This window comes from Coccomyxa subellipsoidea, assembly GCF_000258705.1.
Source record: "Coccomyxa subellipsoidea C-169, whole genome shotgun sequence".
NCBI classification, from domain to species: Eukaryota; Viridiplantae; Chlorophyta; class Trebouxiophyceae; family Coccomyxaceae; genus Coccomyxa; species Coccomyxa subellipsoidea.
In genome coordinates, this window is record NW_005178041.1 from 1,782,391 (window position 1) to 1,801,837 (window position 19,447).

Consider the following 19,447-nt stretch of genomic DNA (forward strand, 5'->3'; position numbering starts at 1 on the left):
AGGCTTGCCAGGCAGCAACTCAAGGTTGACTGTTAGTGGTGATGTCAACAAATCTTGAGCTTATGAGAGGCTAGCTTGAATGGAGATGTTGGAGCTCCTCCACTTTGCATGTATGTACCATATCTTGTACTCACTTGAAACAGCTAAGCATTTTGTTGGTGAAGAGCTACATGCTACTTTGCAAAGATTGTAAATTTTTGTAATCAGTGTCCTTGTTTTTATTCCTCCTCAGCTGATCATAGATCGACAATTGACCTTGAACTTCCAGCTCTATGCTGATGAAGCCTACCCAACCTTGACATCACAGAAAAATGCTCAAAATTTGAGCCTCAAATGCTATGGATGAACTATCTTCCTTGAATCCATGAACTAATTACATATTATTAAGTTTCGATATAAAAGCTCTTTGCAGAGCCCAGTTCGGTTCAAGGGTACAATGCACCCCAATGCAGAGTGCACTGCACGGAATGGCTATTTTGAAGGAAAAAGTGCTGCCTGAAGGCTGAAATCTGGAACAGTTTGTGGGCGTCATGTGACGCACTGAATGCTTACGCTGGCTGCAACTAGTACACAACAAAGGGTACATGTTGTAATAACACAGCTTCCTACAGCATCCGTTCTTCTGGATGTCCAGAACATAACTCCAGCTAGAAACCTGCAGGTTTCTTAATTGCCTGGAGAAAGAATTGCAGTGAATGATGCAGTGCTGATGGAGTCACTGCATTCAGCAGACCCTGGAAAGACCTGGAAGGTAGAGCTCCCTTGGTCAGCAGTCTGTGCAGCCAATGTCCTTGGGTGTCACCATCGTGGCTGTGCCACTTCCCAGCTTCTGAGGAACGCTGCCTTTGGTCACTGGGTCCTGTGCTGCACGCTCCCGCCTGTCTGCCTCCATCTGCCCAAGCCAAATGCACATCAGTCGAACGGAGAAATGCGCCCCTGCGGCTCTTCGCTGCCATGCTAAAGTTGGGTCCAAATCGCCAGAATTACAGCAACCCTTCAAAACGATGTGCAGTGTGCCACAAATTTAATTGTCTTTACGGCTTGCATCAGAATTTCATAATTTCCAGCCGCAATGGATGGGATGCTGCAATGACCTGGGCACGAATCTGAGCTGTTGCCTCGTTGCTTGGATTGGCTTTGGGCTTTGTGCGAGCAGCATCCCGCTCCCTCTTCCTCAGCCTGTCTCTGGCCTCATCTATCAGGCGCACCTGCCACACAACCAGGTGGGCTCCATTGCAAGGCCAAATTAATGCGGCGCACCAGATCAGACATTGGCGGCATCCTTGGCTTACAGAAAGGCTTCATCATCACCAGTTACTGGCACAACAGCTTGTGCGAAACTATAGTAACCAGATGTCTCTGGACACTGTGGCAAGAAGAGCACCGAAGGGCAGCTCTAGGTACGATTTGTAGGATTCTGTGAAGGTCAACTCAAGAGCACGAATCCTCGCCTCAGCCATGGAGAAGTACCGCCCCTTTGGAACAAACAGTGCCTCTTCTTCATCGTCACGGGCCCACCCTAAGGCCAAGAGGGCTTCCACAGCACCTGCATTTGTCAGAGAAAAGATTTCAGATCAACTTCTGCCAGCCTGCTTCACGTTTTGCCACCACCATGCAGAAAGCTGCACTGCTTGCATTTTGCAGTGAGAAGCTGGCGAAGAAGAGACTCACCCGGCACATTGACCAAAGCTGCTCGTATCTTGTCATTCGTCAGCCGCACACGTTTGTATTTCTCCTCTGCACAATGGAGGGAATTGATCAGTGGGGAAGCCAAGCTTTGCTGTTCTTGCTACTGAGAGTCCCTTGCACAGAATAGCTCTACTCTCTGAACATAGAACCATTTTTAGAATTGTACAAGTCTTAAATGGCGAATGTGCTAGCCGGCACACCTGTTGGGTTGACAGCTACGTTTTTGGTGAGCTTCTCAATGACTGTCAGTGTCTCCTGGCTTTGCACAACCCAAAGCGCAGCCTGAACAGGAGAGGGTGGTGGCGGTGGAAGCTTTGCGGCAGTGTATCCAGCATATCCCATGTTGCTGGTTGCTACAGGTCCTGTCACATACATAGGGATCCTCACAGACCTTCAACGCTGTGAACGTCTCTGCCTAAATATTGGGTCGTGCGTTTTGACAAACACAATCACTCTCAATAATATCAAGACAGAACCCTATGTGTCACGAATATCTGCAACATTTCAAGGTAATGCCTCCCTCTTGCCGCTTTGATACGAATTTTAATTTGGAGTATGTATAGGAGCTCTTACCTTAAACAAATGGGCTCGGCTTCTTTGACCTTGGACCCGCGGAAAAGGATATGAGAGTATGGACTTCTGCTTTTGGCGAAGAGGTAACAAATTTAATCCGCCAAATTCAGGTTCAAGCAATTTTCAACCTGAGACCTGTTCTTGTGGCAGACCCTTGCCAGACCAAAGCCACCGGTCCCCTCGCCCGCCAGATTCCGCCCCCCGATTCCGCCCCCAAGGATACCCAAAACGCGGGAAGCGAGTAGAACACGTTGATTTCATACCATTAGTAGACATGCATGCTTCTCCTCAAAAGAACATACCCCTGGCAGGCAATCAGTGAGATGCACCATCCGGCCGCGGCGTGCGCCTGCCTGCCAGCCGCTGCCAGCCTGAGCATGCAGTGAGTGCTCAGCACGGTGGCGTGCACGTGCCAGTGGCTGCCAACAGATACCTGGCGGTGGCAGCTTGCAGAGCTACGGTGATTTGCCCGACATTGTCAACAGGATGAAGAGCGCACTTGACACCATCCATGTCATATGCTTTCATGCCAATGATGTCACCAGCTGGCCCCGGGCCGCGCGGCGGGGGGCGGTACAAATACTGAGCACCGCGCCCACGGTTGATTGGGTCTTGCTTGGATCTGGCGAGTCCAACAAGAGGTAGGATTGTGGCAGCCTTTAACTGCAGCTTGTCTGCAGGACGCACCTTGCCTCTTGGCCGGAAAAGCGTGTAATAATAATTTTAATAATTAAAGTGACATAGTAAGTGACGTGCGCGCGGCGCCGCCGTCTGCAGCCCTGCAGGGACGTCGAGGACCGGACCCCGAGCCTGCAGCTGAGGGGTTGAACCCGAGGCCGCCATCGTGCGGTACGATGATCGGAAGGCCTACCAAGTGAAAATGCCTCGAATAATGCATGCCATCCAGCGCTGGTTACCTGACAGTTCGTGCATGACCATGGGTGGATAGAGCTCTGAGGCCCCCGGGGGGCGGCCCCGGCACTCAGTGACACAGGCTGTCGACAGCAGCTCTTACGGAATGTGCGGCCTTCTTGGGGTTTACCTTGCAAGGTACAGGTTTACCTTCAATTGAAAAAATTTATTTAAGTACAGCTATTTATCATCATAGTCTCAATCTACACAAGGCACAAGGTTTTGCAGTGGGTCAAATACGGGTCTACTTCTACACTGCTCTATCCTCTGAATACATATGGCGCCTTCACCATGATATTTAACCACCTCCTTGGTACACGATACAAGATACTGGTACAGTGCACTTTCTCGTGTGACAGGTGGGTGGAAATCAGGGATGGATGCGTGCGGGGAGGTATTTTTGGGGGAATATAGCGGGACGGGGCGGTACTTCGAGGGGAATACGGGGGGATTGGGTACTTGCCGAGAGGCTGGCCACAATTGGTGATAAGATAGTATGATACACTCAGTATGATACACTCAGCAGGCTGCCAGTAACGCCAGTGGTCCGACCTTCGCATGCGCTGGCTGGGCCACCACCCTGGAATTCCAGTTCATATCTGCTCTTTGGTAAAAGTATCAAAGTCACCTGCTCCTTATCTGATATACAGGGACCAGCAGTTTCCCTCAGCTGATGGGCTGCGACGCGCCCGTCTGCCGTTGTCACAGGGAGAGAGAAGGGCCCAAAGAGTACCAAGCTACTAATGTCACAGCTAGGAAGCAATTGTCTGAGAAGGAATGCTCCATTCTGGGCCTACATGTAAACCAGCACACTTGTCAACGAATGATCAGGTCAAAATGCAGAAAGGAAGCATGACACCACAAAAGATTTCCAACAGAATGGGCTCACCTTGCAGCGGTAGCCACGCTGCCGCAGCCCCTGATCTCGTGAGGAGCCTCTGAAGCGCCAGATTCTCTTTGGCGTGATGCGGCACATCAAATGCTGAGCCATCTGAGCAACTCCCCCTTTCCCCATGGGCCAGTAGCCAGCCTCCCTCTGGACCACGGCATGCACTGGGCAAATCTCCTCCGCATGAAACAGCCCGCCACCTGCCATCCTTGCTGCTGATGGCAGCACAGAGTGACGAGTCCTCCTGCACCTGATGTGTACCACACCACGTTGCATCATGCCAGCTGGTCTGTGCAGATGACGCTTATCACCAGCTGGAGTACCAAGACAGCAACAAACTCACTTCACATTGCAAATTGCGGGAGGAGTGCGCAGACCTGTGATGAGTCTGGATGCCGTGACAGGGCCACTGCAAGCCACTGAAGAGCGCGCTGCCAGATGGTTGGGCGGGCATGTGCAGCAGCAATGCCATAGGGCTCCCCAGGGGCCCATGACCAGATGGTAGCCGCAGCGCGCTCTGGCGTGAGGAGGTCTGGGCAGGGCATGTTAACGCCGCATGCAGCCACGGCGGGTAATGACAGCTCATCCAGTATTGGCCTGCTCCCATGCCAAGAACTTCCATGTCACTTCTGGGCACTACTATGACAGCTCATTGCTGGACCTACCCAGAGTATGCTAGGCTGGTGGTGTCCGAAAGAGAAGAAGGACAAGCAATACATAGTGTTCTCTACTTCTTTGAGGGGGAACGCACAGGTTGTCTGACTTCCAGATGAAGTTGCAATTCAGTGGCCCATAGAGCAGCTCGCAGGTAGTCACTCGGAACAGGGTGCCAGTCAGCGTGTGGCGGTCCCCAGGGAACAGAGGACGTCTGTCTGCCACACAATCCGGGGTCCCATCAAAGTCCGCCAAAGGTGGCTCCTGTAAGCCATGAAAGTTGCTCAAAGATCAAAGTAACTTCATGATGAAAGAAGAGCACCAAATCTACATTTCACCACATGACTACCACAGAGACGTGGCTCTCTCTGGGCATATTGGAGCATGCTGCACCTGCCAATTGCAGACAGTGCCATTGTTGCGCTCGAAGATCAATGGTGCCATTGCTGGGCCATAGTCCTCGCCGCTGACAAACATGACGCGCTTCCCATCCAGCAACAGGTCGTTGATGCTCGGCCACAAGACATTGCCATGCTTGGCATGATCTGGTGGCGTGTAGATGGACCCAGCCGGGAATCCATCCTGGATCTCCTTCATCAACTGAGGAAGGAAGCCCTGCACCGCAGAAATCATTCACGACTAGATCTCAAGCCTCCTGGTGCATAATCAGACTAAATGTATGCCAACACAGTGAGACAAGCACAACCAATGATCACTATGCAGCTTATTGTAGATGGCACACCCATGTCTGCAGGTCCATCTGATCGTCCAGGAAAACCACAAGAAATTCCTCTTTGTTCTCAGGGAGCGCCAGCCACGTGGACAGCTCGGCCAGTGCATCAGCAAAGCTGCGCTGCATGGTGACGGGGATGGATGACAGCGAAGGATTGCAGCCCACGGTCTCAGTGTCCCAGTGAATGGGATGCCCCAGCAGGCTGGCGACCACATTCACGGCGCGTATGAGCACATTGAATGGCGCTGCATGGAAGCCCCCACAGTGTGCAATGCGCAACTCCCCCTGCACAGAACACATTCAATCAGAGTGTGGTCACGTGGAGTGCTGCATGTATATTATCGGGAGCAGCACGGAAGGGCTGAAGCCTCACCTCCACCCAGTGAGTGTCCAACTCCACCGCCCTCACCCCCATGTTCAGTTGGTCTGTCAGGCTGAAGTACTGGTCATTTGTGCGGAGCGTAGAGTCGCTGGACTGCATGAACATCAGCCGCGTTATCCACATGAATTTTAAGCAAAGCAGCATGGGGTTCACTGTCACAATTGACAAGAGCTGAGCCAAAATCGCACCACCCAGCGTATCCACTTGAAGTACAGCTGGAAATACTCATCACGGTTGGCATAGCCATCTGCCAGTGTTATGGCGCTGTTGTGCGTGCCCAGCAGCACAGCCAGGCAGAACGGCAGGCGCCGAACAAGTTGAAGCTGTGAGCCACAACAGCTGGGTCAGGAAAAATTTGGTCATGTAGGACGCTGATTTTGTGATGATCATTAGTCAGCATGCATGGGGTACCTGTGTCTTGATGGCGTTGCTGAGCCACACGTCTATCTCGACAGAGCCTCGCTCGCAGACCTCGGTGCAGAGACCGTCATCATCGCACCTGGGGACAAACAAAGAGCATTGAGTGCATAAGCACGATGTTATTATGATGCCAAGGTGTGAGGGAGGGTGAAATAAGTATGTTTTCTCACCATTGTGTGGCTTTGCATTTCACTCCACTTGGAATGCCCTTGCGTACAGATGTCAGGAGACCATCTGACATACCAGCATCACTCTTCCAACAGATCAGCGGGAGCACTTCTGTTTCTTCAGCTGTGAGGTTGGCTTCCCTGATGCGATCGACCGGTAGAAAGCTGCACCTTTGAGTCTCGGTTGTATTTTCTCGATGCTCAGGACGGATCAAATCAAAGAAAGAGTTGGACACTTCATTTTCTGAAGCTTTACTAGAAGCATTTGTGACTCTGTACAGGTGCAGAAGCACCACGATGACTGTAAGACTCCTCATCTCAGAAACTTGCTAGATCTGCTTCTAACAAGGGACCGGCCGAGGACATCTCCAAAGGAGAAGCAACCTCACATGTGATGAAGGTCACCTCTCCACGCCACCTGAATATAACTGACCTTGTCTTGTCACACTTCTCAAAGGCTCTCTGAAAGGCGAATTTTCACCGAGACAATGTCATGGACAACTTCCAAGGTTCCCAAGTCAACGTTCTGAGTCACCCTCAGGAAGTGACGGGCACTGCCATGGTGATGACTCATCACTGTGCCTAAGGACAGCTTCGAACCTGGTGCCAGGAGCATTCTGATGAATACAACTGAAATGTGTCTTGGTCAGATATTCTTCAAGACATGATGTCATTATCTATTTCCCGTTGTGCATGCATGCAGCATGGCCATGACCATCTTGAAACTTCGACTAGAAATATACATCAATTTGATTCTATACGTCAAGGACTCTTGAAGACGCCGCCGCGATCTCTCACGATCCGATCCTGAGTCATGCATATACATGTGCCCCCACGAGGATCTAGTCTAGTAGATCATCGAGATTGATGCGTCTATAGCATGCAGGCCTCACTCAAGATAAATAGGTTCACTGCCTGCATTAAATCTGTTGTGACCCTTGCAACCTCCATTATCATTGAGCTTTGCGATGCGGCGGCCGCGCATGCGCGATTCAATATCGGTGGACTTGCCACACGTTGAGCTGATCCACTGCAAATGTCGACCGAGGGTCCACCAGGTTCCTTCCAGGTCACAGGATCTTGTCAATGCTTGTGAGCATCAGCCTCGTAAAGAGCACCATTGTATCGGCATAGAAAAGCGACTCTACATCCAATTAAGGGAAGGCACTCATTACATCAGCATGTCTGAAACAGCGCCAGTTGGTCGTTCGGCGATGCCAGAACGGTCTGAGGCAGAACGTCAATCCCCTATATGGCACCATCAATGCAGAGCAGATTTCCACTTCACTCTGTTTTAAGAAAGCAAAATCTATATCTATATCAGGACTTCCTTCGGACTCCCAGGGATTCCGAAGGAAGTCTCCCAGGGAGGGAGTCTTCAAGGGAGTGTAGAACGAAGACGTCATCACGAGCACACCCAAGGTAATGTCCTATATGTCACCAGCAGCAGGTGTCATGGGCCGGCCATCTCTTGTCAGGTCAAAAACATACCAGTCAGTACGTCACTTGCCATGTGTAATATGAGCCATGAAGAGGCACAAGGAATCCCAGCCACTCTGGAGAGTTCAATAAATCCCAGACACGCACGTAAAACCTCCCAAACAAGGGATAAACACTACAAAATTCTGATCGCGCCAGCCACTCCTAAGACAATGTGTTTGAGTGGCACACACTGATGCTGCTGCCTATTGCAGGCTGCAGCAGGCCCCCGATGATGCAGTTTCCCGCGGCATCATCTTTATGAGGTCATCCAGCACCTTCACCACGTCCTCAAAGTTGGGCCGCCTCTCCGGGTTGGGGTCCCAGCACCTCGTCACCATCTTCTTCAATGCCTGAGCACAGGAGAACCACATTCCTTAACGTCAAACAAGGCAGACATACCATATTGGCCCCAGAAGTGGCTTGCATGCCATACAAGCTGCCACGCACTTAAGCTGCCCAAAAGCAGCATAACACAGGCCACCTGCATGTCTATGGAGGGGCTAGGTGCATCACCAGCATGGTGGGCATCTTAGTGGCCAGGCGCATGAGGGGAGGCCGCTCCTCGGCCAGGGCTGCCTTGCGCGCGGCATCCACCGGGTCCATCCCAGCAAAGGGCGGGCACAGCTCAAACAGCTGGTAGGCAATCATGGAAAAGGAGTACACATCCACCTGTGTGCATCCACGCAAGGTCACAACACTGTATGGTGACAACTTAACACAGCCAGAACCCAACAGAACAGCAGGGTGCCTTTGCTGGATATTCGACCAGCCAACGCAGTAACAGCACACCTTGAAGTTGTAGGGCTCATGGCGGAAGACCTCTGGAGCCATGTAGCGGTAGCTGCCAGTCTCCCCTGTCAGCTTGAACTTTGAATCCAAGTCATAGCCAGCATGCTTGTTCACCGGCAAGGACTTGCTGAGCCCAAAATCTGCCAGCTTGATGGTCCCTGTGTCAAAGACCAGGCTGTCCCTGCAACATCAACTTTTGAGTCAGAGCTGCCCCAAGAATTCTGAAGGCATGCTGTACTGACCAAGCAGATCAAGAGGGGTCTTACCTGCTTTGATATTGAGAGCCAGCAATCATAAGGTTCCCAGGCTTCAAGTCCCTGCACAGGTGCAGGATGCTTCTTCAGAGAAAGGCATCTTGTTGTTTGGGTTGCTACCAACTGGACCCAGAGTTATTGCAGACCTGTGGATGATGGCGCCATTCTTTTTGGCATGGAGGTAGGCCAGGCCGCGCGCAGTGTCCACTGCAATCTCCATGGCTCGCCTCAATGTGAAGTGCCGGGACATCCGCATCGCATCCGACAGAGAGCCTCCCACCATGAGCTCTGCACAGCCACAGATTTGCATGGGCCCTCCCTGTACACAAGCCATGCATGCACTACATGGAATATAGAACAATCTCCAGCAACACTCTGCAATCAACACAATGTCTTTTTATTAAAAGCAGCTCTGCATGTTTCTGTTCGGTGGGGCAAGTCACCTGTGACAAGGATGTAGGGCTCCTGCTTGGTGCAAGCACCCAGAAACTGCACTGCGTTTGGGTGATGCACCTTCCGCAGAACCTCGATTTCTGATCGAAAATCCCCCAGCGCGATGGCGCTGCTCCCCTTCAGGATCTTTGCCGCGACCAAGGTGCCATGAAAGAGAGCCTTGTGCACAATCCCAAACTCGCCCTCACCTGCCAGTGCAACGCTCATGAGGTTTCTGTCTATCAACATCGGTCTATCTGATGAATGTAGTTTTGAACGTAGGACACTTTAGCTGGATTTGCGCAGAGCACACACCTATCTTCTCTAGAATGGTCAGTGCATCAGGATCTATCTCCCAGTCCACCTCCAGGTCCACGATGTTCTCAGGGATGTCTCGCATCTTGCCAGATAAGTGCGAGTCGCTGAGGTCCACGAGCTGCACAACACATGGGAGATGTGACCAGGCTGAATTTGAAACACATAGTGTGGCTGCATTGACATGGATTTCACAAGGGATAATTCAATGGGTTATGGCTTTGAGGGCTCACCTTGCCATCCTCAAACACCTTGCCTCCATGGTCAAGCAGCAGCTTCGTCACTTCCACATGATCCCCCCTTGCTGCATCCTGCAAATTTGATACACCTCATCAGCGCTGGCTGAAAAGGCAGAATTTCTCAAGACATGAACAGGGCCTTCCGGAATGCACTCAGTGCAGCTGAGAGTCTGCGTCTATTACCTCTAGAGGCGTCCGCTTGAAGCGATCACGGCAGTTGACCACAGCGTTTTGATCAATGAGCCATTCCGTGACTTTGTAGCAGCCCTCACTGGCGGCAAGATGCCTGCAAAGAATTTAAGGACCCTCAGGATTGCGCTCAAAACTGCAAACTTGAAGACCCCTACTGCCCCTAGGACTGGTACAATCCAAAAATTGAGTGATCACAGGAAAGTATGTTGTGGGCAAAGAGGAAGGCAAGCTCACAGTGGAGTCCTTTTGTCGTAATCGCAGCAAGCGTCATCTGAGACCTGCAAATGCATATCACATTAACAAAAAATTCCACCATCATGTGGGCTGCTTCCCAGATCATTGTGGATATAGAGCTCCACCACAGTGCACCAGATATCTGAGTTGAGTCACAAGAGAAATCCACGCTCACTTTCAATTTCCATAGTCTGACGATACGTTGGCAGCGCCTCAGATCGCCCACGCTCGCAAAGAAGAGCAATTCTGTAATTGCCCTCCGCTTGGCAGCCTGCACAGACACTTGCATCACGTGTTAGTATCTTCTGTCACGCCCAGCTCCAAAACTCTCAGAGCTGAATACCCTGACACTTTCAGACTTCATAATAGCTTTGCGTGTAGCGGGAAGCCTTATTTCTGAGGAAATAATCTCGTGTGCAAATAAGCTGTCCAAGACTGTTTGGGCAACAGTATAAGACCGAAGACAAAGATCGCGCACCATATCGCCATGGATAGACTGCACATCTTTGTAGTATTTGTCCGCTGTATTAGCAAAACCTTCCTCTTGAGCCTTCTTCGAGGGATTGATGCTCAGATCTGTGTCGACAAAACGGACTCCTCGCTCCGGGTTCTGACTCCCAGAGTCGTCGCTCTCATGATCATCAGGCATACTGTCTAATTTAGAGCTGCAGGTCCAAAAGAGACCTTGTATGAAAGTCGGGAACGAATCCAGGCTTCTCTCGGATGCCCTAGGGGAACTATTGATGGTGACCTAATATCACTATATTCCCCTTTCAATTTGAAGTTCAAGCATGCACTGACTGTATGCTAGGAGCATCACTGTAGCAATATGCGTTGACAGGTCACAATACAGAGAGCACGCCGAAGACTCCGCATGGTTGCCAACAGGTGCCATATTCTTTTGAACATTTGAAGCCGGCTGCAGCTGCACTGCAGACTCGCAGTCACTGACGGTCAAAGTGTGCACTGCAATGGCATCTGGCAGCCGCTATTGCATGCCGTCGATGATTTTAGATTTGAAGCCTTGCTGATTTTATTTCCAAGTCATGTTTATCATGACTCAAAGCGGTATATTAGGACGAAGACAGATGCACAGACTCACATTACAGCCGGAAGTGAAAAGTACCATTAGATATCACCGTCACGGTGATGTGACATGCGTACTCAGGATGATACTGCTTAGACACATATGCATGATATAGCAATAGGCCAAGCATGCAGCTTTCACACCGGAGATTACCTCCCAAGTCAGAACAAGGCAACAAACTGAGTGACCGAGAGCCGGTGCGCTGACTCCAAAACCAAGAGTTCTCCTCAGCAGACATTTGGGTCTTTCATGGAAGCTCCTAAAACCACTGTTTGCTTAACGTGATGACATCCAATAACAAGATCAAGTAGATCTGTCAGCAGAACCCATTGCCAGTGGCACAGTTCAGCAGTAATCGGAATCTCATGTGCACCCTAGAACGCGACCTTGCAATGGTACCGAGGGTAGACTCTTCTCTCATGCTCCAATTTCTTCACACGCCTGCTCACCACCCGCGCCCTCTGCATGCACGCCTACCAACACTGCAGACCTAAACGGGCATGCTGTCAAAAGCAAGCGGCAATGCCAGGCTTGTTGTGCACTGCCGGAAGGCAGGACATCTCGCGGTGTGTAGTGCGGTGGGCATGGGGCGCTCAGCCCAGGAGGGAGCCGCCACTCTTGCCGGCAAGCTCGGCTCCACTCAGGTAGGAGTCGGCCAGCTGCACGCGCTTGACGTTCTCCTGCTCGTCCACGAGGAGGTTGCCGTACTTGAGCAGCGTGTTCAGGTCCATCTCGGGCTTCTCAAAGGTCACCTTGGCCTCCCGGCTGTTCACCAGCCGCTTGCCGATGTTCTCCAAGCCGATGGTGCTCACAAACTCACGCACCTTGTCGTCGTACACGCGCGCCTGCGTAGCATGAGCACCACATCAGCATCCATGCATACAGCAAGTGTCTTGATGCCCATCTGCCCTGCAGTGTACAGGCGCTGTCCTGGCGATCACTGGCACAAGCAGACCTCTTCCCCAGAATGTGCACCCGACCCAGCCACCGCACATTACACCCCTCTACCGCAGTGGACAAGCCACGCATGTCACCAAAATGCTCTCTGCGCCTGGCATGCCTCGCAATTAAAATTAGACGCAACAATTGAGGGTCTCAACCCTTGCATCATCCAGAGTAGGGGTAGTACTTAGTAGCTCTCCTGACCCCGGATAAGCAAGCCTGCTCAGCAGGAGCACAGAATGAGTAGGGGCTGCACCCTGAGGGCGCCGAAGAAGTCGATGGACTGGCCGGGGAAGGTGTCGACGAGGTGCTCGACGTCGGTGCGGTTGACGCCGTCGTGCTGGAAGATGCCCATGCACACGCCCACGCGGTCGTCGCGGCTGGGCGCCCAGTAGAACTTCTCCATGCGCCCGTCGCGGATCAGCGGCGCGTACAGTGTGCTGAAGTCGTTACCCGTGCAGATGACGGGCACGCGCGGGATCTCCTCCTGTTGCAGCACAGCAGTGCACCCCTCTCAGTCACAGGTGATCCACTGCAGCTCGAACTGCCAGATTGACCTGCAGAACTTGAAGGCACCTACTATGAAGAGCAGGGATCGTGTGCAGGCCGGACAGACAGGCCTGGCTTGGCCAAGTGCAGGTAGGGTGCTTGTCAAGGCGCACAAGGAAGGTGCATGCGCTACAAATCCCCACTATACAGTGATGAGATGTATAATTGGAAAGTGGATTCTGTGCCAACCTGCTTGTAGACACCGGGCAGTTGCACGTTGGTGGGGTTGTCGGCAATGTTCATGAGGGTGGCGTTGACCATCTGGTTGTTGACGGTGTACTGGGTGCCTGCGCCCATGCGGCCAGCACCGGCATCCAGATCGTTGATGAACAGGGAGGACATCTTGCCCTTCTTGATCACGTCGGACGCCTGCAATGCAGCGCCTCACTCGATTAGGTCATGTCGCACACATACTGAAATAGTCCAGCCTGGCAGTGCCAGGCACAGGAGGCTGGGATGCATGGCACCCTCAAAGCCGGGTTATCTATTTGACATCTGCAACCTTGTTGAGAAGACTCCCTCAGGTTTTTTGCAGAGACCCTTGCTGCTGCACGTGCTTTAGGCATGCCAGGGCACACAATGATGAAGTGATCAACAGCTAGATGCGGTTTTGGAGAGGATGAAGGAGGGCTCACCTCACGGTAACGCTGGCGCACAAGCTTGGCGGGCTCACCGGCGTTGCCAGACTCGAGCTCACCGGCAGACATGACAATGGGGTTGATGTCCAGCTTCTTGAAGGCCAGGTTGCACTGGAAGGTCTTGCCCTGTCCCTTGCCACCCCAGATACCTGCACCCATGCATGAATCTTCAGTGCTGCACGACACAATCACTCGAGCACACCACACGATAGTCATCCTGTGCAGGGCATGGATGCATCTCATGCATGCATCCTGTGCCCATGAATGCATCTTGTCAGCAGAAAGCCACCCCCTTGAGAGGTCTGTGTGGCTGACGCCTAACAATCTCGAAACACAGGTGGTTGCAATTCACAGACGGCTCCAGGACGCCCTCTTCAATGTACATGAGACAAGCCATATATGAAGCAGGAAAGAAGGGAAGTCTTGAGGGCACACCCAGGATGAGGGGGACCTTGATCTTGGGCAGGTCCAGGAAGTTCTTGGCGACGTGGATGGAGATCTTGTCAAGGAAAGGGGGTGAGATGTAGAAGCCGTCCTCGATGTTGTTGAGGGTGCGCTGGGCCTGGGACAGGTACTCCTCAGAGCTGAGGATGGCGTTGTGAGTGCCACCAGCACCGACGCCAAAGCCCTGGTAAAGGGAGTCCACCATGTTGCGGCCGCGAGTGATGTCTTGCTGCACCACACAGAAATTTTGGTCAGTGCCAGGGGCGTACCCTGTGGAAAACCATGCTCCTGGCTGGTTCAGTAGCCTAAAGGAGCTCAATGATGAAGCTGTTCATTCATGCTACATGAACGTCATGATGAAACAAGTTGATGCATCAGGCGATGGCGAGATATATCAAGTGCTCAGAGTTGTGTCAGACCCTTGAGGAGGCGAAGCAATCACCTGGTCATCAGAGACATCCTCGTCCAGACCCTTCCACCTGCCAACCTGTGACTTGCTGCCGGTCTTCTTTGCGAAGACCTTCGCACCGTTCTGCACCTGCACGGTAATACCTGGGTAAGCTTCGTTTACAGATAAGCAGGCACCCCAGCGATGGGCATTCGAGTGGTTGACACTGAGGGGGCGAGCGAAATGTTACCTGAGTGCGCAGGGGCCTTCCAGCAATGCGGCCAGAGGGTGAAGCTACTGATCGACCAGTGAAGCTGCAACAACGCACCACACAAGACTTCAGCTCTTGTCGACTTCGCAGGTACGGGCAAAGATCCGAACGAAAGACACACGTGAGTTGCGCACCTGCTGCCGAGCTCCATGGAGCAGGGAGCCTACATCGAAGACACAAACGACCGTTAGTATCACATGAATCCAACAGCGGCGCCAGAAAGCCAGCAACAGCTAGTACGTGCTTGCCAGTGCACCCCTTACCTGCAGGCCCGTCAGTGCAGCCATTTGCCAGATAGGTTGTCTTTCTTTGACTACAAAAATGATCGAAACTCTTCGTTTGTTGTGAATGTCGCGAGTTGATTCTAGAACGTGAGGATTGCTATCTGTGGCTGTCGTGATCCATAGGGTTTAACACCAACCACACATCTTGGAACCCTTCTAGAACACAGGGGCTGCTATAAATCGAGGCTGATTCTGGAGCATTCGTCCCAAGCATGCACAAAAGCTCGATTTCAAGCTCGATTCCTGCTTTGTTTGGAGCAGACAGTCACACCAGCAGCAACTCATATCACATTGGACACTGTAGGTATCACGAACTTTGCCTCGGATTCATCAAAAATCTTATCAGACCCATTCACGTGCCACTGGCAGTGGCCATATGGCCAGCGGCGCTGCTTTTCTGACAAACAAGCTTGATGCTTAAGCAGGCCGCACACAAAATTCTGCATGCAGCGCTAGCATTCCCTGGTCAGGACTTGGAGTGCTTCTCAAGAATATGAAGGTTTCAGAACATTCCCAAAATTTGTCAGGTGCCCTTGACCATCATGGGATGATCTCTGAGGCCGGAACCATTGCAGATGAGTTTGAGGTGCATTCAACTTGGCAAGCTGCCACTGGTTCATCAATTACAACTTGGTGACCCTGCCACGGTACAGTCTCTGAGAGCCTGGATCTATACTGTCACTAGTCATCATTTATGCAATTATTGCGGTCAACTTGTAGACATCACTCAACACTCTGCAGAAACTTCCAAACCTTGTACAAGCTGCCTTGTGGCATCTAACTCCCAGAGGAGGGCCGCCATTGATCACAATTCGTTCTATTCTCAGTGTCTGTTGGAAGCAGCACTGACTCTGGCTCTCACTTGAGGGGGGGGCCTGCTTTGATACTCCTGTACAGTGCTGAAAGCCCACTTCCCCTGCTCCCCATGCTCCAGCACGTGTGTGTGATACTGGACGAGCTCTGACCGATGACCTGCGCCCCAAAGCACAGCTGCATGAATATCAGAGGCGCTCTGCGGCATGCCACAGCAATGATAGGTGCGGAAGAGATGGAGCAATGTATCATTACGACAGTGACATGCAGCAGCGCATTCCAGTTGCCCACCGACAGAGACGAAGGAAGAGCAGTGTGAGCGAAGAGCAGTGTACAGGGCAGCCTCAGTGGGGGTGTCCAGCGCGCCAGTGGCTTCATCTAGGAAGGCCAGCTGTGGGCAGTGCAGCAGCAACCGCAGGAACGCCACTCGCTGCTGCTCCCCTGGCAGCACTCGGTCCCACATTAGCCTTGGAGACTGGCAGGTCAAGATTGACATTAAACAGATTTATCATATGACCGCAAATACACTTCATCAGGACTGAGGGAAAAATTAGGGAAACCCACCAAGACTGAGCTGATGGCTCCACTCCACCTCTGCATCCAGGCCCCCCACTCTGTCCACTAGAGCTGCACAATTTCCATAAAGGGTCAGCCATAAAGCCAAGACTGCATCTTCTGCATGTGGAGGACTCAGAAAGGGGCAAGGAGAAGTGCTCCACCTGCCAGATGCACCCTCTCCAGTAGGGAGAGCAGCTCTGTGTCTGGCACTGGGCCGTCCCTGTTCGAGATCCACTGTGCTGATTCAGAACCTATGACAAGAGATTGAACCGGTCAAGCGCTTCCCTATGAGGAAAAAAAGAACATCGAGACCAAGGGTGCAGTATTATAGGAGGACAATACAGAGGAGCTCTGGAAAGACAAATCACCAGAAGGGAATAGCAGCTGTGATCTGAGGGGGCCCAGGGGCATGTAGGGCTTCTGAGGAAGGAAGAACATGTCTGTTGGTGGCGGAGCCGTCACACTCCCGCTACCCCTCGTCCACAACCCTGGCCAACAACATTGAGATTCAGTGCAAAATTAGTGCCCTCAATCTTCACTCATGTGCTGATTTTTCTGGGATGTGTGCAACTCAAAAAGGTGAAGAACATGCCCTGTGCTCAATGTCTGCCCAGTCAGATCATCTGTTGCTGCAAGGTCTTCAAGTTTTGCAGATGATCAATTGAGCAAACCTGCAATTGCTCTCAGCAGACTGGACTTTCCGCAGCCAGAAGGACCCACAATCAGCAGAGACTCTCCTGGAGCTAGCGTGAAGCTGAGGCCCTGGTAGCAGCAATGCTTGCATGTGACCGCTGGGCACTGGAAGCTGGCAGGATTGATACCATGTGGACACCACAGACAGCACACACATGCCATTTTCCTTGATCTATTGCTTACCTGGCACAACTGTCTGCTACCATCAGGAGTTGTCACACTCAGACTGTCCAACACAAGCTCCGCATTTTGTGATTTGGAACGAGCAATGCTGGGCCCTGGGCTGTTGATCTGTTTTACAGCTGCGCTGAACATGTAATGAGTCAGTATAAGGTTTGTCGAAGACATCAGTGTGCAACTTCACCTTCCTGTCAATGCAACCTTCCTTGCTTGAGTGATCATATTTAAAGCATATCAACATTTTGACACAGCAAGAATTGAGTGTCACAGATGGGAGTCACAGGATGGCCACCTGACAATAGGGCGTCCAGACGCTCTGCTTCTGCGGCTAGACCACTCAACTCTTGTAGGTGATTCAAGATGTAGTTCAGGGCTGACTCTATCCTAGAAAATGCAAAGCTGACCTGCACCAAAAAAACCGCGTGGGAACTCAGTGCTGACATTGAAAATTGCTTGCATGATGTAGGCGCCATCTTCCTTCAGATTCAACTGGTCAACTATACCTGTGTGATGACACCGAACTCAATTTTCCCCTCAAAGTAGCGGGGTGCGGTCAGGAGGGACGGGAGCAGGATGGTGGCATGCTGATAGAAATTGGTCCACAGGGACAGAAAAGTGCTCCATATGATGCGGATCCTGGCCACGGCAACCAGCATTGCCAGGCGCAGTGTGGCGCAGCTCTCCTCATGCTTCTCGCCATTGTAGAATGCAATAGACTCTGCACCAGACAACGCAGGTGAATACTTGATTTCCTTGCATCGTCCAGTCACGTGAAGGAAAGACACTTAGCCTATCTTTCAAGCTACGCAACAAGAAAGGTATTGGGGGCCAATGTTTGTCACATGAACAAATGCAAGGTATGCCCACCTGAGTTCTCTCGCGTCCTTACCAGGTCAAACCGCAGGTCACCCTCCTTTTGGAGCACAAGGTATTGGAGCTGCATGAGACGCTTCCCAAAAACTGATGTCGTGAGCCAAGTGCCCACCACGGCATAGATAAACAGAAAGAAGACAAGACTGGGCGCAACCGTCCACAGTACACCTGCAACCCCGAGCATTCCCTCGAGTTGATACAAGCCTGCTAAGTTTGAGAGCTCATACGTATGGGGCGGGCTTGGCACAAGCAGCTCCTGGTGCAGTATTGGACAAGCTCACCTGAAAACGCGACCATCATGAAGAACTTTCGGACAATGCCAATGAGGAGGGTGACGCTGGCATCTGCGAACGCCGGCACATCATCGCACATCCTCTGCGAAGGCGCAACAGTCCCCTCAGGCTTTTGTCGCAGACCCTCACGATTGCTGCAGCCAAATTTAAAGGTGCACCATGTCCCACCTGGTCCGGATTGTCCAACAAGCCCAGCTGGTGATGTAGCTTGAAGAAGGTCCTGTTGGCAAAGTAGCCGCTCATCAGCGTGCCTGTCAGCCACCTCCGCCACTCCAGCACCAGCCGCATCTCTACAAAGTCAGTGGCAGCAAAGAGCGGCGCTGCCACCAGGATGACCAGCGCATACTTCCAGATGGCCCCATAGAATCCGCCTGATGCATGGAAGCACTTTAGATGGTCACTCCAGAGACATGACTACAAGAGGACTGTTACCACTCCTTGTCTTCATGCAGGGTCCAGTGTATGCGCACTTCCTGGGATCAGCAGTGGCACATGTCTCTGTGTAACATCTGCAATGGCCAGGCTCACCTTTGTCTTTCCCCGACATTGCCGTCTCAAGGTCGCGGTGCACGTATGACACATGCACCAGCATGAGCGTTGTTGCCAGCGACAGAAGGACTGCCAAGAGGGCCCACCCGCGGGACGACCACCTCTCATCACCTGCATGACGGATTCAGCTCAGGCCGATTGTGGGGTGCACAGACAGTATGACTGACACACGTGTGATGACAAGCAGCAGCAGTGTGTACCTTCAAACCACAGGCGAGCAACGCGTAACCACTTGGGGAAAACTTGCAGGAGGGACGTGTGGGGAGCTTTTGAAGCAGTGTTCTGCCCCTCTTCTATGCCTGCAGGTGTCACCACTTCCGTAAATCAATGTGCAGGGTGCCTACTTTGATCGACATGCATGATGACTAAAAGAAGAATCTGAGCTCTCACCGTCTACATCAAGTCGGAACACAGCACTGGGGTTCTTCTGGTGTGTTCCCAGTTTAATGAGGTTTTCAAGCTCTGCTTCACTGCTATCAGTCTTTTTTGCGATCTCCAAAGATGTTGATCTAGAGTTCACCATGGCCAC

The 19,447-nt window shown here is 52.0% G+C and overlaps 6 protein-coding genes across 6 annotated transcripts; all 6 read right to left on the reverse strand.

Moving 5' to 3' along the window:
• Positions 1 to 359: 359 nt before the first annotated feature.
• COCSUDRAFT_52390 (hypothetical protein) lies at positions 360 to 2,386 on the reverse strand. The gene is made up of 6 exons (XM_005651067.1): positions 2,263 to 2,386; positions 1,890 to 2,051; positions 1,672 to 1,737; positions 1,452 to 1,546; positions 1,095 to 1,208; positions 360 to 892 (listed from the first exon to the last, which is right to left on the reverse strand). The coding sequence occupies exons 2-6, from the start codon at positions 2,029 to 2,031 to the stop codon at positions 767 to 769; spliced, it is 543 nt and encodes a 180-aa protein (XP_005651124.1). The 5' UTR covers positions 2,032 to 2,051; positions 2,263 to 2,386; the 3' UTR covers positions 360 to 766.
• A 921-nt stretch (positions 2,387 to 3,307) lies between these two features.
• On the reverse strand, positions 3,308 to 3,872 carry COCSUDRAFT_32216 (hypothetical protein). Its single transcript, XM_005651068.1, has one exon. The coding sequence runs from the start codon at positions 3,732 to 3,734 to the stop codon at positions 3,435 to 3,437; it is 300 nt and encodes a 99-aa protein (XP_005651125.1). The 5' UTR covers positions 3,735 to 3,872; the 3' UTR covers positions 3,308 to 3,434.
• COCSUDRAFT_83577 (hypothetical protein) lies at positions 3,841 to 6,736 on the reverse strand (the record flags this gene model as incomplete). The annotated part of the gene is made up of 10 exons (XM_005651505.1): positions 3,841 to 3,867; positions 4,064 to 4,210; positions 4,441 to 4,660; positions 4,815 to 4,981; positions 5,111 to 5,332; positions 5,460 to 5,735; positions 5,824 to 5,925; positions 6,021 to 6,155; positions 6,244 to 6,331; positions 6,699 to 6,736. The coding sequence occupies 10 exons, from the start codon at positions 6,734 to 6,736 to the stop codon at positions 3,841 to 3,843; spliced, it is 1,422 nt and encodes a 473-aa protein (XP_005651562.1).
• An 839-nt stretch (positions 6,737 to 7,575) lies between these two features.
• COCSUDRAFT_27103 (kinase-like protein) lies at positions 7,576 to 11,031 on the reverse strand. Its single transcript, XM_005651069.1, has 12 exons — positions 10,835 to 11,031; positions 10,532 to 10,627; positions 10,357 to 10,400; positions 10,114 to 10,216; positions 9,925 to 10,002; positions 9,692 to 9,812; positions 9,388 to 9,585; positions 9,091 to 9,232; positions 8,957 to 9,007; positions 8,691 to 8,871; positions 8,415 to 8,570; positions 7,576 to 8,251 (listed from the first exon to the last, which is right to left on the reverse strand). The coding sequence occupies exons 1-12, from the start codon at positions 11,003 to 11,005 to the stop codon at positions 8,105 to 8,107; spliced, it is 1,488 nt and encodes a 495-aa protein (XP_005651126.1). The 5' UTR covers positions 11,006 to 11,031; the 3' UTR covers positions 7,576 to 8,104.
• Positions 11,032 to 11,443: 412 nt separating this feature from the next.
• On the reverse strand, positions 11,444 to 14,989 carry COCSUDRAFT_21767 (Rubisco activase). Its single transcript, XM_005651070.1, has 9 exons — positions 14,939 to 14,989; positions 14,810 to 14,838; positions 14,655 to 14,718; positions 14,459 to 14,554; positions 14,008 to 14,245; positions 13,570 to 13,721; positions 13,124 to 13,303; positions 12,642 to 12,872; positions 11,444 to 12,288 (listed from the first exon to the last, which is right to left on the reverse strand). The coding sequence occupies exons 1-9, from the start codon at positions 14,960 to 14,962 to the stop codon at positions 12,037 to 12,039; spliced, it is 1,266 nt and encodes a 421-aa protein (XP_005651127.1). The 5' UTR covers positions 14,963 to 14,989; the 3' UTR covers positions 11,444 to 12,036.
• A 569-nt stretch (positions 14,990 to 15,558) lies between these two features.
• Positions 15,559 to 19,165, reverse strand: COCSUDRAFT_27109 (ATP-binding cassette transporter). Its single transcript, XM_005651071.1, has 13 exons — positions 19,119 to 19,165; positions 18,898 to 19,029; positions 18,538 to 18,740; positions 18,358 to 18,451; positions 18,071 to 18,244; positions 17,702 to 17,921; positions 17,517 to 17,602; positions 17,002 to 17,301; positions 16,699 to 16,818; positions 16,492 to 16,569; positions 16,337 to 16,399; positions 16,064 to 16,213; positions 15,559 to 15,931 (listed from the first exon to the last, which is right to left on the reverse strand). Exons 2-13 carry the CDS (start codon positions 18,959 to 18,961, stop codon positions 15,783 to 15,785), a joined length of 1,701 nt encoding a protein of 566 aa, XP_005651128.1. The 5' UTR covers positions 18,962 to 19,029; positions 19,119 to 19,165; the 3' UTR covers positions 15,559 to 15,782.
• Between the last annotated feature and the right edge of the window lie 282 nt (positions 19,166 to 19,447).

Coding starts and splice junctions, on each gene's coding strand:
- COCSUDRAFT_52390 (XM_005651067.1), bottom strand. CDS start 2,031: ATGGGATATGCTGGATACACTGCCGCAAAGCTTCCACCGCCACCACCC. Junction 1,738..1,889: donor CGTAGCTGTCAACCCAACAG/GTGTGCCGGCTA, acceptor TCCATTGTGCAG/AGGAGAAATACAAACGTGTG. Junction 1,547..1,671: donor AGCTTTGGTCAATGTGCCGG/GTGAGTCTCTTC, acceptor TGACAAATGCAG/GTGCTGTGGAAGCCCTCTTG.
- COCSUDRAFT_32216 (XM_005651068.1), bottom strand. CDS start 3,734: ATGCGAAGGTCGGACCACTGGCGTTACTGGCAGCCTGCTGAGTGTATC.
- COCSUDRAFT_27103 (XM_005651069.1), bottom strand. CDS start 11,005: ATGCCTGATGATCATGAGAGCGACGACTCTGGGAGTCAGAACCCGGAG. Junction 9,586..9,691: donor GACCATTCTAGAGAAGATAG/GTGTGTGCTCTG, acceptor TTGCACTGGCAG/GTGAGGGCGAGTTTGGGATT. Junction 9,008..9,090: donor AATGGCGCCATCATCCACAG/GTCTGCAATAAC, acceptor GCACCTGTGCAG/GGACTTGAAGCCTGGGAACC.
- COCSUDRAFT_21767 (XM_005651070.1), bottom strand. CDS start 14,962: ATGGCTGCACTGACGGGCCTGCAG. Junction 14,246..14,458: donor AGGATGTCTCTGATGACCAG/GTGATTGCTTCG, acceptor TGTGTGGTGCAG/CAAGACATCACTCGCGGCCG. Junction 13,304..13,569: donor TGCGCCAGCGTTACCGTGAG/GTGAGCCCTCCT, acceptor GCTGCATTGCAG/GCGTCCGACGTGATCAAGAA.
- COCSUDRAFT_27109 (XM_005651071.1), bottom strand. CDS start 18,961: ATGCTGGTGCATGTGTCATACGTGCACCGCGACCTTGAGACGGCAATG. Junction 18,741..18,897: donor AATGTCGGGGAAAGACAAAG/GTGAGCCTGGCC, acceptor TCCATGCATCAG/GCGGATTCTATGGGGCCATC. Junction 15,932..16,063: donor CTCTTCCTTCGTCTCTGTCG/GTGGGCAACTGG, acceptor TTTGGGGCGCAG/GTCATCGGTCAGAGCTCGTC.